The sequence below is a fragment of the Plutella xylostella genome, chromosome 15 (genome assembly GCF_932276165.1).
Source record: "Plutella xylostella chromosome 15, ilPluXylo3.1, whole genome shotgun sequence".
NCBI lineage: Eukaryota > Metazoa > Arthropoda > Insecta > Lepidoptera > Plutellidae > Plutella > Plutella xylostella.
Window position 1 is genome coordinate 8929344 of NC_063995.1, and position 18608 is coordinate 8947951.

Sequence of the window (18608 nt, forward strand, 5' to 3'; positions counted from 1 at the left end):
TATGTTGGATTAACCAAAATTAAAATGTGTTTAAGTAAGTCTAGACCATTTAATATGAGTCCGCGTTGTTCTATGGTGGCACCTGTAAAGTTAGTGTTTGCTTTTAATTAGGTATTTAACGTTCCAGTTTAAATTTGAAGAGTCTATTGAAGAGTGATCCTACCTCTACTTAGGTATATAGCGAGGGCTAGAACCGTGGGCTGGACCGTGGGCTGGACCGTGGGCTGGACCGTGGGCTGGACCGTGGCCAACGCCGGAGATACACTGATATTTTAATTACAATATTCAAGAGTGCGGATTATTATACTCTATGTAGGCGTCCATTTTTGGCAACAGAAACCAAATTAGTCAGTAGTTAAATTGTATCCAAAAACGATGAGTTAATCCATAATTTGTAATTGAATTTAATTAAATTTGACTATCGAATGCCCTCTGTTATTCGATAGTCATATTATTATGTGCAATTATAGTATTATATAATCATTTTATTGGCTTATATCAACATGTATAAGTTCATGTAGTTCATCAAGACTCCGGCCTGCCCTTGTGTGAGATTCTGTTCACAGAACACCGGGTGGGAGGTCCCGCCACGATTTATGCGTTAAAGGCTCAGCAGGGTAGGCATAAAATCAGGAATATATGGACGTCCTCTAGGTCCACCCTAGCCATATATTTTCTATGTTATGTAAGGTCCAGCTGTACCTACTCCAATACCTATACGTATACGGTTAGTTATGTTACGCTAATATGAGAATAAGGCATCATTATAGGTATGTATATCCGTTTATAGCACATGTATACATTGATTTTGATAATGAAATAATATCCATTATATTCTCATATTTAGTAAAGTTATGCGTCAATCAGTCGGATATATCCTACTAATATTATAAATATGAAAGTTTCTGAGTCTTCCTGCATGCAGCGTTAGACCGTGTTAGCCAGATCGTGCCGTGAACCCGCAGATCCGTGTGCAGGGTGCACATAAAATATGAACGTTACGCTTTTCATTCTAGTTTTACGATGATCCATAAAACCAGACGTTGACATTTTTGAAATTCCAATTTGCCTCGCTTTGTTGCGCCCGGTCAAGCGAAATAGTTTGGGTATCTTTAAGTTTTACAAGCAAGTAAATACTTAGTTACCTATTTCACATCTAGATAATTTATAGTGTTGACTTGTTGAATCGAATAGTAGATTTCACGAATACACACTAATGTGTGGCTGATTGATTGTGTGTATCAGGCAGCCAAAAGAGCCCGAGCGAATCCTTGACCTATTAATTATACATACCTACTGGAAACTGCCTCTGTGGTCTACTGGTAGAAGCTTCGCTTCATGACCCAGAGGTCCCGGGTTCGATTCCCGGGTGGGACCATCAATTTGTGTTTCTAAATGGTGGTTCTAAGTTTGGTTAGGACATAGAAGGCTGATCACCTGATGTCCGAAACAGTGAAACGATCCATGCTGTCGGATGGGCATGTAAAGCAGTCGGTCCTGCGCCTAGCTCTCTCCAGTCGTGTCGGTCAATCCGTCCCATTGGGCTAAGAGAGTGATGGAACAGAGAGTGCTCCTGTGTACTGCGCACACACTTGGGCACTATAATGTACTCCTGCGTAGATGGCTGATCTCAATTGAGATTGGCCGCCGTGGTCGAAATTCGGCAAGGAGGACATTATTACATACCTACTGCGCTTCGAACAGGATATCAAGTTGGTAATTAAATAACACATTTCATTTGTAGGTAATAAAACACAGTCATATTCAATGTTCCTAATTAAAGTAAGAGAAGATCATCGCCCAGTGTATTATGTGGTATGTTGCATGGTACTTAGTTAAAATTCTTACTTACATATTTGGGTACTTACATATTTGGGATTCGATAAAAATATACCTCCTCGCTCCTAAATTCCGAAATTCAATAACAGCAGCAAACAAAGAAAACAATTTAATATTGGCGGAGCAAAACAAAGGGGTAAGTATGTTAAAATTTAACCAGTTTCGTGGAATAATTTAAATAGCGAGGGTCGGCGGCCGCCGGCACCCGCCAGCCGCCATGCTTTCACTGAGATTGCTAGAATTTTCCACGAGCCCCAGATCGCCGGCAGATCGCGAACTGTTGAACTGCCTTCATTATTAACATAATCTAAATATCATTAAAATTATGTTGTAGCCTGTCAACAAGGTTTATTTTTGTAATTGTGAAAGTTTTAAGTGATATTCTAATACCGGTCCGGTTGAACTATAAATTAAATTGGTAGTTAGCATATATCATAGATACATAAGAAGTAAATTGTATAAACTTTAAATGTAACCTACCTAAGAACTATCTTTTAAGGTACAAAAGTAACGACGTCACAAATAAATTAAATCTATAGCCCAGTAGTAACATACATAATTATAATAACCATAGACGCTTACATAAATCACGATAATACAGTGTTTTTTTAATGAAGATATCGCCATAGGAATTCCTGGTAGATAGTAAAAGCAGTGGGCGAGTGCGAGGGCGTCGGCTCGGCGTCCCACACCGGGGTCACTCTAGCTTCGAACAACGAAGTACCGAACCACTGCTGCTATAACCACGACTCTATCTTTTAGCGTTAAACGTGCCGATTGCATGACACCTCTCGTTTCGTCGTTGTTTGTAAAAATGGAGTAACCCTCCTGCTCTGATAAGTTGGCTTCTCGCCAAAGGAAGCTGTATGCTGAAGGACCTTGTCACACTATATTTGCCGCTTTGATTTCGATTTGACCTACACGGTACACGTGTTAATGATTTTTAGTTAGAAATAAATAAGACATACGAACCTACAGCTACAGACGCTACAGTATACAATTTTCTAAATACATAATATTTTCGTGTTTTATACTTGATAAGCTATATGAAAAACCAACTCCTTTTGGGTGATAAAATTGCTTTAAGTTTGTAATGTATTTATTATCCAATATTTAGGTACTTACTGCAATCAATATTATTGTATAATATATAGGTACTTATGCTATTTTATTAAAAATATGATTATGTTTTCTACGGAACCCTTCACGCTCTCATTCAACTAAAATAAGGTTGATTTTAGTATCTGCGTTAACTTTATTTTAATTTAACGATATGACAGAAATCAACTAAAAAAAACTTTAAGGTGGCTAATACTCTAGTTTCCAACAATACGAAGTTTCAGATAATACCTAGATAGCTTCAGAATACCGTTTTCCTGACGCTAGAGTGCAGTTCTCTAGAATCGCTTCCATTGTCGTTGTTTGACTGTCAAAAGAATTTGTCGGAGAATTAACTTGTCACAACTCGAGCTCTCGACTCTCGACTCTGACTCTCTGACTCTTGACTGGTACTTATCAACTCAAACAGAGTGTACTTCTCTTTTGTAGCTGAAAAAAAAACTCTCCGAATATCTGATTAACCGTTAAAATATTTTATGTCGTTATGTAATGATTGTTGATACTTATAGAGATAATAATATTGTTTGCTATTGATATATATAATAAAATACATACAGACGAATTAAGAACATCCTGCTTTTTTTTCGAAGTCGTTTAAAAATATTACTAAATAGATGTGATGACGTAAATTATTGAGTTGAACACAAAAAATTAACTTTAATAAGCAATTTTGGAATAGTAACGCGTAACTAAAGTTCTTATAGCTATTTACGTTTATTTTATGCAGCAAGTTAAACCTATATCGTTTAATGAATCATTCCTCGGCATAAACTTAAGCCAAACAACAGAAACTTGTGATGAACTCGTAAACTAAATCGGGTATCTTGTTAAAAGGAAGTAAATTCTATAGGGTACTCATACAATGGGCCAGTTTATTGTGCAATTCTGAGTGTTGATGGCGAAGGAAACTTGGTGCTTCCGTTTTCTTTCATGTGGTGTTTCGAATGGTACTTACATACCTAGTAGGTACCTCTATATATTTCTTTACAAGTTGTTCTTTCTTGTAAAAACCTTATTATTTGTTTAATTACTTTTATTGGTATATTACATCAAAACACGGAGGGACGTTCTTATGCAATACATATTCACACAGTGTATAGGCAGGATTACATTGCGGCGCCAATCTTCACCTAATATTATCCAGAAAACTCTTATAATCGAAGTACTTACAGTACCTACTACTGTATTTTGTAGACGGCAAACTAATAATGCTGACAAAAACTTCTTAGTCGCCAGAAGCTTAATTTTAATGACCTTCAAGCGGGAACGAGTGGAACATTCGAATTCTTTTCAAGATATTTGATGGCTCTTTACGTCTGAGTTCCGTGCCGATAACGATGAGAGATCGAGAGTAGGTACCCCGCGTCTGCAGTAATGTTGCCAATCAGAGGGAAAATGGCGACAACGCGATCAAAGACATTCATTTAACCGAGAATTATACAGGGTGTTGCAAAAAGGGTATACTAAGCCGAAACCTGCTCGTTACCCTTTGCGTATCCGACATGCTCTTAGCCGGTTTTTTTAATACAGCAATATTTGTAGGCACAGCAAGCAAAATTGCGCAAAAAGGTGTTAATTTTTTTAAAAATAAAATATATTATTTTATCATATCCAAAATACGAAGCGTCCGTAGTCGAGCGGGCCTCAGTGATCGGAACTTATCACTGAGGTTAAGCAACAACTGGCATGGTCAGCCATTGAATGGGTGACCAATTTCAAGTGGTGCTTTTCTGGACGCTTCCATGCTTCGGACGGCACGTTAGGCCGTTGGTCCCGGTTGCTGCTTCGGCAGCAGTCGTTAGGCCTAGTCAGAGGCCTTTGGGCAGCTTGAAAACATCTGACAGTCGGGTTGCCCACTTACCCGACAACTCTCTCAGCACAAGCTTGCTTGTGGTGGGGTCCACCAACCCGCACTAGGCCAGCGTGGTGGACTAGGCCTTAGACCCTTCCTTCATTGGAAGGAGACCCGTGCTGATGTGATGGGTCGTGATGATGATGATCCAAAATACACGTTCTTACATATTATTATTTTTCTGGTGACCCTTATGACCACCCCATATCACCCCCTTTGCCAGCTACGTAACCTTTTGGGACATCCTGTATAATTATGCAGAACTTTTTAAACATCAAAAGAAGAGAAGAGAGAAACAGCAAAAAAAACAAACTTAAAAGTCACGTGACCAAAAAGTATATATATATATAGATATAGAAGCGTTTTTTTTTCACGAATAAAACAAATAACGTAGAATTAAAGTTATTCAGAGTGCGTAACGCCCTTTCGGCTTACTATACTTTTTTATTTACTATGATTATAAATTATAAATTAAACCTTACATGGGAACCGAGTTTAATTCAACACCTTGTACTATTAGTATACCCTTTTTGCAACACCCTGTATAAGAATCGAGTAAAATTTACGGTTTCTTTTACCATTCGGAAACATAAATAATCTATAATTGTTGCAGAGTTTAGTTTCGTTGTGGAAACGTTGTCATGAAATAGGAATACGGTACCGGATGGCTTTTCGGTTTCAAATCACTTCCGCTCTAAATTTCAGTCGGTCTAAAATGGGTTATTAAAATAGCCAATGAAATTGCATTCTTTATAATGGAGCTGCAACCAGTAAATGGAGACTTGCTGCCGAGAGCGGGCGCTCTGTATTGGTATTGATTGGATGGAAAATACACTAACTATAACAATATTAAAGATAAGTACTCGTATATCTGTACATTTTATATTAAATGTATGGATCGTATTGGAGTTTTGAGCTACTAGTGAATGCTGAATAGCGAGACATCTCAAGCTATCTCATCAGGAGTTAGAGTTTAAGCTTTTCTTACACTAATGTACCTAACATAGGTGCTGAACAAGTTTCACTACAAATATTACTCACTCTTCCATAATAGAGTAGAATTTAATAGTTATCCAAGATAAATGTAAAAACATTATTTTATTTTATGAAGTCTATTTAATTTTAATGATCAATATTCAGGACCCTCAAAAATGTCAAGGGTCACTCGGGTCAGCAAGTACAATTCCTCAAAAAGCTCTCGCAATTACTTCAACGGGCTACTTCCACGGAGCAGCATGTCCATGTTATATTATGTTATGTACCTACCCATTTTTTTATTAGGGTTCCGTAGCCAAAATGGCAAAAACGGAACCCTTATAGTTTCGTCATGTCCGTCTGTCCGTCTGTCCGTCTGTCACAGCCGATTTACTCGGAAACTATAAGTACTACAGTGATGAAATTTGATGGGAATATGTGTTGTATGAACCGCTACAAAAATATGACACTAAATAGTAAAAAAAAGAATTGGGGGTGGGGCCCCCCATACATGTAACTGAGGGATGAAATTTTTTTTTTCGATGTACATACCCGTGTGGGGTATCAATGGAAAGGTCTTTTAAAATGATATAAAGTTTTCTAAAAAACATTTTTCTTAAAGTGAACGGTTTTTGAGATATCAGCTCTCAAAGTCGTAAAAAGTATGTCCCCCCCCCTCTATTTTTATAACTACGGGGTATAAAATTCTAAAAAAAATAGAGGTGATGCATGCTAATTAACTCTTTCAACGATTTTTGGTTTGATCAAAGTATCTCTTATAGTTTTTGAGATAGGTTGATTTAACTGTAATTTTGGTTAAGTTATTTTATTTGCTGCTACGGAACCCTTTGTGCGCGAGCCCGACTCGCACTTGGCCGGTTTTTTCATTTTAAAAGCAATAACATTCCTAATAAACATGTGTTAAAAGCTCTGAATATGATGTAATTAATAACTCCAGTACAATGAAATTAACATATTATATTATTATACTTAATACTTGGTAGGAAAAAATTGCTGATGAGCAAATGCCATAGTGCCATACCGAGAATTCTTATAACTACTGAGAATCCGTTGTTATTGCAAAGTTTCAGGTATTTGTGAAAATTAATTCAGCGAAAAGCTGTATTAAATAATGGATCCGACATAATCTCCTCTTCAAGGCAAATTATTTTAAAATCTGACAGCTTTATAAGAGCTTTGAGGCAGCAGGCTAATCACGGCAGCGGGGAACGAGCTTTTGTTTTTTTCATAATATTTTTTTAGGACTCGGAAGATTTTATACACGTTTTGCTGTGGACCATCTGTCATTTACTCGTTATGTCGGTTTTAAAACTTTTAAACGAACGTTGTTTTTTTCTGATTTAACAATTAGAAACAACCTACCAACCTACCTACCCCTACCTACCTATTAAAAAATAAAAAAAAATAATTAGTTATGTATTCCCTCAAGAGTACATAATTTTATATATTGTTTTTCCATCTCACACACGACCAACGACCATCCGATATCAAGCTAGACAGAGCCTGTAAAATGTGATCTACCACCCAAAAATCCTATGAATATATCCCATTTAAAAACATGGACTTAAATATATACTGAATACTTGGTTGTTTGTTGCAGACCGCGCAACGGAGTAGTGGGCCTGCTGCAGAGCGCCGCGCGGCCCGCCCTGTGACTAGCGCGCCTGCTCGCCGGCGGCACGGGCGGCGGATTGTGAGTACAACTGCCTTCCTTCTAGAATAATCTAGAAGATATAGTTACAGCGTGCCTTCCTTCTAAAAGATAGTCATAATGTAATTATAATATGCAAAGGGCAAATGAAAAGGGCATGCATCCAACCCCAAACTAGGCAGAGCCGTCAGAGACAGCATATTAACACCCAAGACCCGAGTACAAATGTCTGTCTTTTAACAAATATTTGCCTCGGCCGGAAATCGAACCAGGGAACTTCGGAATAGCAGATAGGGTTACTAACAAATACACCATTTGTTCGTCATAGTATACACCGTTCATCCTTCTAGAAGATACAGAGATGGTACACTGTGTCATGATCTGGCCAAGCCTTGGCTGAGCTAGGTAGACTATCTCCTGTGTTTTTTACCTATTGGCAAATCATAGACATACACAATGTGTTATTGTGCATGTAAGGGCGTCAATGCCATCGTTTTTAATACTCACACTACTAACATAGAATACCCAAGACCCGAGAAAAAAGAAGTTTAAAGTTATCTCATACCAATTTTATTAAATACCTTCATTGTAAGTATTGGTTCCAAAATATTCTTTAACATTTACTTTGTACAAATGTTCTTTCCCAAGTAGGTTTTCCGAACATAAAAAAAAAGTTTATTTAAATACAGCAAGGTTAAACGGGCGTAAAAGACGATGGTAATACATTACGCCTGTTTATGTAGATTAGTCCCTTGACCTATTTGTTAGGGTCTGGACCCATCCACAAGGTCACATATTAGCGGCCGGACTCGGGCCGCTTTCATTATTATATTGCTCATTTTGTAGGCCCATCGGTGGGAGCTGTTTCAACAATTATTCGGGCTCACCTGCCAACTTTTATTTTTTCTCACAACATTCTTTTGAATATTTGAGAGCATTTCAATTAGCCGCAACAAATCGTAACAATCTGTAAGGTGAAGAATTCTATGTAGCCACCACTTTTTTCCCAAAGTTTCACATTAACACATTATTATCTTCAGAGCTATAAGTGCAAATTGAAACCCTTTAATTAAATAAAGTCCACAACTACAAGTGCAAAAAACTTTACTGAATTATGTGAAATGAATATTGAAATTTTATTAAAAATAATGGGCACGACAAGCATACGCTGTGCTACGCCGCAGGCGCCTCGTGTAGCGGCTGCTACGAACCTCGTAGCTCGTAGCGCGTAGCTCGTAGCTCGTAGAGAATAATCATTTTGCTAGGGACACTGAAATGACGTAATTTGAAGTCTATTTAAAGGCGGGGGTGAGTTTCTAACTGCACCCACGAACGGTTCTCTTACGTATATCTTAGGTAAATGTATAATCTACTCGTATTCACGGTAGGTTTAGACAAAAGCAATCCTTGCTGTCTCTCAAACTGATATGATCAGAATAGAGCTGATCTCTCGAAAATATATCCCATATTCACGAGCGACTGAGCCGGGGAAAGCTCTTTCCGTCTCGCTGTGTCCAATCCTCGATTTACCGTTTTTTTTCTTTATTGGAGTTGTTGTGTATGTGAATCGAATAAAGATAAGTAATAGCAAGTGTGCGGAAGTAAAGATACGCATTACACAAGCCGCTAGGAGAGATTTGCACAGTCTTTAATTATATAGGTATTAGGTAGGTATATCGGTAGGTACCTATCATTATTACATATTAATAATATGTAACTAACACTAGTTTTAAGAAAAGTACAGCCTCATTATTTGAGGAGTTGTGCTACATTATTATCTACTCTTGATGTTTAAAGTTTCATTCATATTCAACGGAGTTAATAAACTGCTACCTGGCTCTTTTGCACGGGGCGCTATTAAGACGTGACAAAAGTTCTCCGTCGCGTTCGCACTTGAGGCTACACGATGTGAGTGAGCGCGATGCAAAACTCTTGTCACGTCTTAAATGCGCCCCGTACTAGCCCTTCTGCTACAAAAAAAAAATTGCCTACATAATACAATTTTAAATGAATGAGGCATTGACATTATATTGGAATGAGGTGATAAATTCGGGTCAATAATCGATCAAACAAACTTGACGCACTATATAGAACAGAAAAATAACCACAATGCACTTGAAGGTTCACTTACGTGTGCGTGTTGTTTCAGAGGCGTGGGGCGCGGCGCGTGGCGGCGGCGCGGGCGCGGGCGGCGCCATGAGCCAGCGGCCGGCGCCATGACGCAGTCAGCGCCCGCGCCGCCCGCGCCCCCCGCGCCGCCCGCCGCGCACCGCGCCATGCGCTACTACCGCATCTGGATCTACGCGTGCAACGGCGCGCTGCTGCTGGGCGCGCTGGCCTTCTGCGCGGCGGCGGGGCGCGCGCTGGGCGACTACCGGCGCGCGCTGGTGCCGGGGCTGGGCGTGGCGCAGCCCGGCTTCCTGTACGGGTACGCGGCGCTCCCGGCGCAGGCCGGCGCGCTGCAGCTGCTGGGCTGCCTGGCCGCGCTGCGCTTGTCCGAGCGCATGCTCAACGCCTACTGGCTGGCCCTGCTGGCGCTGCTGGTGGGCGACGCGGCCATCGGCGTATACTGGGCCTTCCGCTTCGAGCGCGTGTGCCGCGAGCTGCGCCCCCAGCTGCGCGTGCGCCTCGCGCGCGACTACGACTCCGACGCCGAGTTCGCCGAGGCGTGGGACCGCCTGCAGCGCGAGCAGCGCTGCTGCGGCGTCACGGGGCCCTCCGACTTCGCCGCCTTCAATCGCAGCACGCTGCCACCGAGCTGCTGCCGGCTGCCGGCGCACGCCGCGTCCTCGCCCGCGCTGGCGCTGTCGCCGCCCACGCTGGCGCCGCCGCCCTCCTTCACCCCCGTGCACTGCGCGCCGCACACCGCCGCCTGCGCCGAGAGACTGCTCGTGTGGTTGCGGAGAACGGCCGATGCGCTGTTTGTTTTAGGTTACTGCGTCATTGCATTTTTGAAACTGTGCTTCCTCGGAATACTCCGATACGAAATAAAGGAAATGATTCAAAAGATTAGAATCCTCAGAAGTGAGATCGGGGCCGGCGAGCTGCTGGATGGCAGCCCCATGCACGGCGGGCCGCTGTCGCAGACGGTGATCGTGAACGCGGTGAACGCGAACGGCGGCGTGCGCGCGCACGGGGGCAGCCCGGAGCGCGGGGGCGAGCGCGACGCGCTGCTGGGCCGCGCCTCCGAGCCGTGCCTGCGCCGCCACGAGGAGCTCGGGCCCAAGGCTGTCAACGGCAACAACAACTGCGAGATGCGCGAGCTGGCGCGCGGCGAGTACCGCCCGCTGGCCACGGACAGCGCCGCCACCAGGATCTGACTAAGATGTTACCTGGAGCGGCTGTTCGGGCGGCGCTGGCGCTCGTTCCCGTCCGCCGGGTACGACATGGAGCCGGCGCGCGTGCCGGGCGGCGCGGGGGGCGTGGGGGGCGCGCGGCGCGGGGGCGCGGCCCGCGTGCGCCTGGACCGGCGCCGCCACACGCGCTGCGAGTTCGAGCTGTAGCCGCCCCCGCCGCCGCCGCCGCCCCCGCTCCGCCATCGCCCATCGCTGCCGCTTCTCCAGCGGTTCTCCAGCCGCTGATGTCAATTTTAACGTCGAGGACTTTCGGTTCATTATACATACTTAGTGATAGATTGAACATTAACAACATTTTGCGCAGTGCTACGTATACAGTGAAGTTAAACTGAAGTGGTAGTGCGTATGATTTTAGACTTGAATTCACGAGCAAGGCTTGTGTTTAGTTCCTACGCTTGACTGTTCGATTTTGGTGACTTTAAGTTTTGCGAGACTGTTAGCGCAGCCGGAATGAAATATCGGTCCCAGGGATTGGAGATGAACATTTAGAAATGATTAAATCATTAAATTATTCGTAAGAATAGAAGATGTTGCTATATCCTCGTATAAAATATGAATGTTTTGCCGTGTCTCCGCCGCCGGGACCTATCGCTGCGCGACTGCTACATGAGTTTCCTACGACGACCAATTTTAATATCCATCAACAACTTGAATTTGCTGCATTTCCCTTTCTTTGAATTTCGTGTAGCTTCTGCTTGCCCTCACGGCTGTAGATTTGTTTACATTGTCGCACTCGCCAGAGAACTTCATAGACTTAGATTAGGAGCAAGTAAATGGACCCTTTTATTATTGGATCGTTCTTTGTATACAACTCTTTATTCATACTGGGATACAGGGCAATGTTCAAACTGAAAACTGTCGTAAGTAAATTATTTTGTTGCTATTTAGTGTAAATAAAAATATATGAATAACTGTACATGCGTAGTTCACGACGAAAAAGTGCATGGGCAGATCGTGAAAAATAGTACTGATATGAGCTTAAAAGACGTAGTGCCTGCGAATATAATGCTTATAAACAATAAATAGAGCAAACATTTACACAGAGACCATAGCATTCGCTTTCTTAATAATGACAGACGAATTTAAACTGTTCTCAGTTAATGGAATCTTAAAATAGCAGGAGAGAAGGCATCTAAAGTAAATTAAAGCAGAGTAAATTGTACGAGTAGGTACGTGATACACAATGTTGTAGTTTAAATAATTAAAGGCTGTGTCTGTGAAGGTTTAACGTAATGGCGTGAGACGGAGCGGAGCGTGGCGTGCGCGACGCGTGACGTGACGTGGCGTGGCGTGGCTTGGCGTGGCGCACGGCCGCGCCCGCACAGTGGTTGCAAACCCTTCTTGTTGTAGACATACGGACAGATTCCTGAACCATTTACAAATTGGAATTTATGGTCATCCCAAATTTAACATAAATTAATATTTGTACTTAATTACGAAGTAAATTTATAGAATACTTATATTGTAATAATGAGTATAATTGATATGTTTGCTTAGAGTAATATTTTGTGAATTTATGCAGAAAAATAGTTTTTTAATATTGTTGTCACATGAATGTACCAATCTTACTAAAATTTGTATATTCGGAAAGTTGGATAATTATTAGCTAGGATACAATCTAACCCCGCCTCTTCCACACCACAGTGACATGTGCCTTGGCTCGATACCTGTGGGACTTCAGTTCTTGGGGGTCACTCTAATTTTATTTATGCATCCCACCGCTCGCTGTACCTCAGAATATAGAAGCGTTGACATGCCATCGGTATCGATACTGTTACAAAATTACACAATGCTATAAAATTGTAGTTACTTAAACAGCTTAACAACTTTTTATAAATTAGAGTAACCCCCTGACTCGCGACCTGCCTAAAACTAACTATGTATATTAATCATTAGATAATTAAATTAGTGTTTCATTTATAGTACTGTTAAAGTTTACAGTTACCAACATTATAGTGCAAGAAAAGAACTTTATACCATAAAAGTTATAACGATCCTGAAATAACATTTATATAAAATTTTATCATGATATTTCAGTGTTTTTTTACGTAAGTTACCGCAGGCCGAGTTATTATAATTTTAATTAAAAGCTGTAGCTTGATCTCGGGTTGGTCTCCTCGCCGTTGTAATTAAAGTATAATTTCGAGGTAGGATTGTTGCAACTTTCCGAAGGTACGCACTAGGCGACTGAGAGCTAATACTACCTTAATAAATGCATTAAAATAAACAATTTGTTAATCCTTTGTCTTTTTATTTAATCACCCAATAGAAAAGACAAAAAATTTAAACGTTTAAATTAAAAATATAAATTACATTACATTAAAAATAGTAAGTCCTTACTTCAATACAGACTACGTTAGTTTTTTCTTTAAGCAGTGAACACAGTTAAGTGGCATGGCCTCTTACATTTAATATTTCCATGTATCACGGTGAGAAAAGCTCTCCTTTTATACGCAAAAATATTTCCTGTAGCTCGCTCATCGTTGACATTATGTGAGAGCCATCAGCGAAAGAATTCCTTTACACGATAACTTTGAATATTGGACCGTAAATTGCAGTCATGAATACAGATTCCCTAGCTTCGGGACGGAAGGGGATCTTGATAACAAGAATGGTGGTAAGCCCTGGCTGACGGGGTGTGCACGTGTTGTGTCGTGAGCTTCAACCGCCATTTGCGTGTACGAGCCGAGCCGCGCTTATCTATCAACCTGCCTACTGTATGTAATGACGGCACTATTGATCTGGTGCTCAGCACCTTTTGTGTTGATTTACGTTGAATATTTTAGCATATTATTTACCAGGGTTTGAAAAGCTAACAATTTGATTTACTGAGCTTGAATAATATTTATTGATACATTTCTATACAGAGTTAAACATAAATAATACATCAGTTGTTTTGTTGATGGTGGTTGCTTACCTTGACGTGTTGCTCGGTGAGGCGGTAGGTGCGGTCGACGTTGGCGCCCCCGATGACGAGCACGGGGGCGTCACTGGGCTCCAGCGCCCAGGCCTGGTGGCGAGCTGACGTGTGGAGCCCCCGCGAGCCCGGCCCCGCGCCCCCCGACCCCCGCCACACTCCGGTATTGGAAGCGCTCCCCGAATTCCCAACATTCCTCAGTTTACTAAACTCGACAGCAATATCGGCGCCGACTTTAGCATTGTTCTTTATGAGGGCGATGTCTGAACGTCGTTAAAGAAAGAAATTGTAGCAATTAGGATCCCTATTATCATTTTAAGACCGGCGGCATTCCGCACGTAGATTTAGGGCACGGTTAACTAAGACTTAATTCTAATTAGCGATTTGGCGGTCGACAATTTTGCCATAAATGGGAAATTGGGAACTTTTATTGTTATTGTGGTCGAAGTATTCCAATTTCGCGGGGATTACCATAAGGAATGCAATTAACTGAACTCGGTCGTTAGACTCGGCTTGGAAAAATAAAAGTGATGTTAAATTGAGTTTTAAAGGATACTGGCAGCCAGGGAGGCTCCATCAGTTGCCTTGGCAGCAGCGGCTAAGATAAATGGAGTTACTTCTTTGCCTGTAATCCCTTTGGACTCGGCCTCCTCTAATGCACGGTCGATGGCGGACTTGATTACTGCTTCTGTAAAAAAAGTTTATTACTCCAGCTAGAAAATAAATCTCAACGGATCGAAGGGAATAGTGGTGGGCTCAAATAAGTAATGTAGTAGCTTAGAGTACCTAACAATCTTAATATTTGAATACTACCATCATAGTTCAAGTGATCAACTACTGCTGCACTTACCATCCATAGCATGCTCCTCCGGTATGGGCACAGCGACGAGGATGCCCGAGGCGAGGCGCAGGTCGCTTGCCGCGCGCGCCAGCCGCGCCGCCTCGCCCGCGTGCCTCGCGCGGTGCGGCGCCAGGTGCCCTGACCGCGCCGTGTAGAACGCAGGGAAGTCGTACGACGAGCCAAACGCACATACGCACACGCCTTGCGTTTCCTTCGGCGAAAAATTCGAGGGATTAGGTATGGTAATACGGTATCATGCGGGATTTCATTGTAATGCGTATTTTTTTAAGGCCAGCATTAATGGAGGCTTTCCATTATCCATGCTGTTCAAATAAGGATTACCTATCTGAAAAAAATGTTTTTTAATGACACTTTATTATGAAGTCTTTTTCAAATAACTGATATTGCTCTTTTTTTTAAATCCTTCAGATAGAGCAGCTAGCAAAGTAATTACGTTTGAAAAACCTAAAACTAAGCAACCTAAAAGCGTCCGTAGTCGAGCCTCAGTGATCGTAACTTATCGCTGAGGTTAAGCAACAACTGACACGGTCAGCCATTGGATGGGTGACCAATTTCAAGTGGTGCTTTTCTGGACGCTTCCGTGCTTCGGACGGCACGTTAAGCCGTGGGTCCCGGTTGCTGCTTCGGCAGCAGTCGTTAAGCCTAGTCAGAGGCCTTCGGGCGGCTTGAAAACATCTGACAGTCGGGTTCCCCACTTACCCGACAACTCTCTCAGCACAAGCTTGCTTGTGTTGGGGTCCACCAACCCGCACTTGGCCAGCGTGGTGGACTAGGCCTAAACCCTTCCTTCATTGGAAGGACACCCGTGCCCCAGCAGTGGGGACGTAATGGGTCGTGATGAAAACTAAGCAATAAAATAAAAAAATGACTAAAACCTAAACTAAGCAATTCAACAATAGCTAAGTATTTGTACTTATGCTCTCACTGAAACAACGATGATGAACGTGATAACGATGTGTCTCTACTACAGTATAGCTAGGTAGCTCATTGTTGATGTTGAAAAATATATAGCAATTAAGTAACCTTTTAAGAATTAAAAATCGGGTGTTTAAAAATCAAAATTGATATTCCACAAACCTCTATAACTCTGTATCTTATTGAAAGTAAATTATGTAATATTTGATTTGTGCAAATTGAGCGAAGCTGTTAGTACGTTATATATATGTCGCAGGCATCTGGTTTAATCTCCTGTTTGATTGAACCGCTAGCCCGTTCATTGGATGACGCTATTCAGTTGTATGACTAGGCCGAACGTTGATTGTACAAGCGTCACAAAACGTCCAACTAGTTAGCGGACTTTAAATCAGTCAGGTGGTGAATAAAACAAATATGGCGTCTAACAGCGAACAGCTGACACAAAAAGCACTTGTATTGTTATTTTTTGCAAATAAACAAGGTTTAAAGTGCGTTATTTATGTTAAAATAGTGTGACAACATGGATTTACCTATTATTACACCGCCGGCGGATAGTTTCAAAGAAAAAAATCTGCTGATACTGGATAATTATGAACAACAATATCAAGGTACGTTTATTGTTATTGTTTAGTTAATTTGTGAGATGAGAGCTTTGTAACATAGGTAGTCTTTTTGTTGACTCTTGTCTGGTCATGTTCATCCTAACCAGACATTATAAAGTTGCTATACTATATCCCATTTAACGACTTCGCTGAATAACGTTCAGTCAAGACGTTGGACGTTACAGTCAACCACTTGGCGAGTTGTTCTTTAGTCATTCAACTGAGTAGCGTCATCCAATGAACGGGCTAGCGGTTCAATCAAACAGGAGATTAAACCAGATGCCTGCGACATATATATATATATATAGATTTTGTAAAAAGGGTTTTGCAAAAAGGGCATACTAATACTTTTGTTCTTTTTTGATATATTTTTTCAACACAACAAAAGTTGTTCAGAATGGCCCCTGACCCCTGAGTCACCCCCTTTAGGGCTTAGTATACCCATTTTGTAGCACCCTGTATAAGTGAATGAGGTACGAGCATAAAGCAATCCTTGGCGGAGAAGCAGCCTGAACGCAGTTGTACGTCGTGTCTCGTGTCTGCACGCGGGTGGTTGTCAGTGGAAACAAGATGAATGAGGAAGGCGATTTGCTTCAGACCCAGCCGGCGCGGCGGCGCGGCCTCCGCTCCATAATGAATATTGCTTAGTATTGGCAACAGGCTCAAAGGATTACGAACTGACATTCGCTTAACTTGGTTTGAAAGAAAAGGTTTTGTTTCACATACATTTGAATAAGTTAAAATCACCCTTAACCTAGTTAAAGGAAATGATATTTTTGGTGAAACGTTATTATACGCTCAACCTGTTATTTTTGCATGTTTTCATAAACTAACAAAGCTCATGTATTAATCCCTCCCTGAAGAACCAAAGTTCTAACTACCTACTTATTTACCCTATCAAAAAACTCCATCCATATTATGTACAAACTATCTCCATACTGTTTAATATTCTATGTACTTGGCGCAAATGCAAAGTGAAACTGGAGGCAAACTAGAGGCATCACTCAAACAGCAGTTTGTGAAATGAAAAACCAACTCAAAGCGGCTTAATAGAAACTAGGACTTTATCACTGTCTGGGTTCATTTAAATATCTACATCTACATGACATAGTTATAACCTATAAGTACATAATAGAACGATTATATTTAGAAAATGCAAGAAGTAAGCATAAGCAATAGCGCTTTTAAGGATCAGAAGGTGCAATGGTCACAAGAAAACTCTCCCGCGCGCGCAAGCGAGCTGTGTATACGTGTTTTCGTTTGCTCCGCAAATATTTATTCTAAATTCTAGTATCCAGTTCATTTTTCATATTACTAATACCACCACATAGTTAAATAAACATAAAGTGTTAAAATAATACAACAAACATTCAAATTGGACAAGTACTGAGTGAGTTATCTTAAAATCTATAATAATTGCAAAATTAACTCGACGGTGTGTGATTCATCGCCGCGGTCGCCGCTCGACGATCGCAAGCGGACCGGTTTGATACTCCACTGCGCGCTACCGTTCGGCTCAAAATCCTCTGCACGCCTACTACGGCGGGCGGCGGGCGGTGAATACTAGGATAGAATAACAACAGCGGTACCTGTACGCGAATAACGCAAGCGCCATTGATACTGCCATATTATACAGGGTGATTGTACAAACATAAGAATTATTAGTTTGGTATATATATCCGCAAGATGGCACTCGACGATTTTATGTCGAAACTAGACGTTATGCTGGAAAGTAAATTGAATGATCTAAAAATAAGTATAGTTGACGATTTTAAATCGACTTTCTTATTACTTCAAAAAGAAATTCAATCACTCCAAGAGTCGCATACTTTCTTATCAGCCGAGTACGACGATTTAAAGAAAGAGGTTCAGTCCCATAAACTTACCATAACAGATCTACGCAGAGAAAACGCCGGGCTAACAAAGCAACTAAACATATGTACCACCAAGATAAATCAGCTTGAATTCAACTCTCGCAGCTGCAATATTGAATTTCAGAATATACCTGAAAATAGAAATGAAAACCTGGTCAAGATAGTTAAGACAATTTGCGAAAAGGTGTCCGCACCTATACAGGATGAGAACATTGTGGCTTGTCGTCGTATTGCCAAATTGAAAGCATCATCGCAGCGTCCCCGGAACGTCCTGCTGAGTCTGCCGACACCGCGCTATCGTGACGAGATACTCTCAGCGATTTACCGCTACAACAAAGTTAACCGTACTGACAAACTCAATACCCAACTAATTGGAATGCCAGGAAACAAAATCCAAATATATGCTACTGAACACCTAGCGGCTGAAATAAAGGACCTCCATGCAAAATCACGAGCATTAGCAAAGCAAAATGGGTATAAATTTGTATGGATCCGGTACGGAAGAATATTAGTAAGAAAAACCGATACCTCAAAACCTTTATGTATTGTAAACGAAGATTGTTTAAAAAATATTACCTCCTAGTTAAGTACTTACCAAATACCTACCAATATAGTAGCATGCATT

At 41.5% G+C, this 18608-nt stretch overlaps 1 protein-coding gene and 1 long non-coding RNA gene across 3 annotated transcripts in view; one reads left to right on the forward strand and one right to left on the reverse strand.

Moving 5' to 3' along the window:
* Positions 1-13052, forward strand: part of LOC105388315 — a 54394-nt gene extending 41342 nt beyond the window's left edge. For both annotated transcript variants that reach the window (XR_005253874.2, XR_005253875.2), the window contains 2 exons: positions 7407-7499; positions 9607-13052. This is a non-coding gene — a long non-coding RNA (CD82 antigen). The remainder of the gene's footprint in view (positions 1-7406; positions 7500-9606) is intronic.
* Positions 1-18608, reverse strand: part of LOC105388337 (pseudouridine-metabolizing bifunctional protein C1861.05) — a 115845-nt gene that overhangs the window by 65787 nt on the left and 31450 nt on the right. The window contains exons 5-7 of the mRNA XM_038108413.2: positions 14581-14782; positions 14287-14418; positions 13731-13993 (exon numbers count right to left, since the gene is read on the reverse strand). Coding sequence (XP_037964341.2) covers positions 13731-13993; positions 14287-14418; positions 14581-14782 — 597 coding nt within the window. The remainder of the gene's footprint in view (positions 1-13730; positions 13994-14286; positions 14419-14580; positions 14783-18608) is intronic.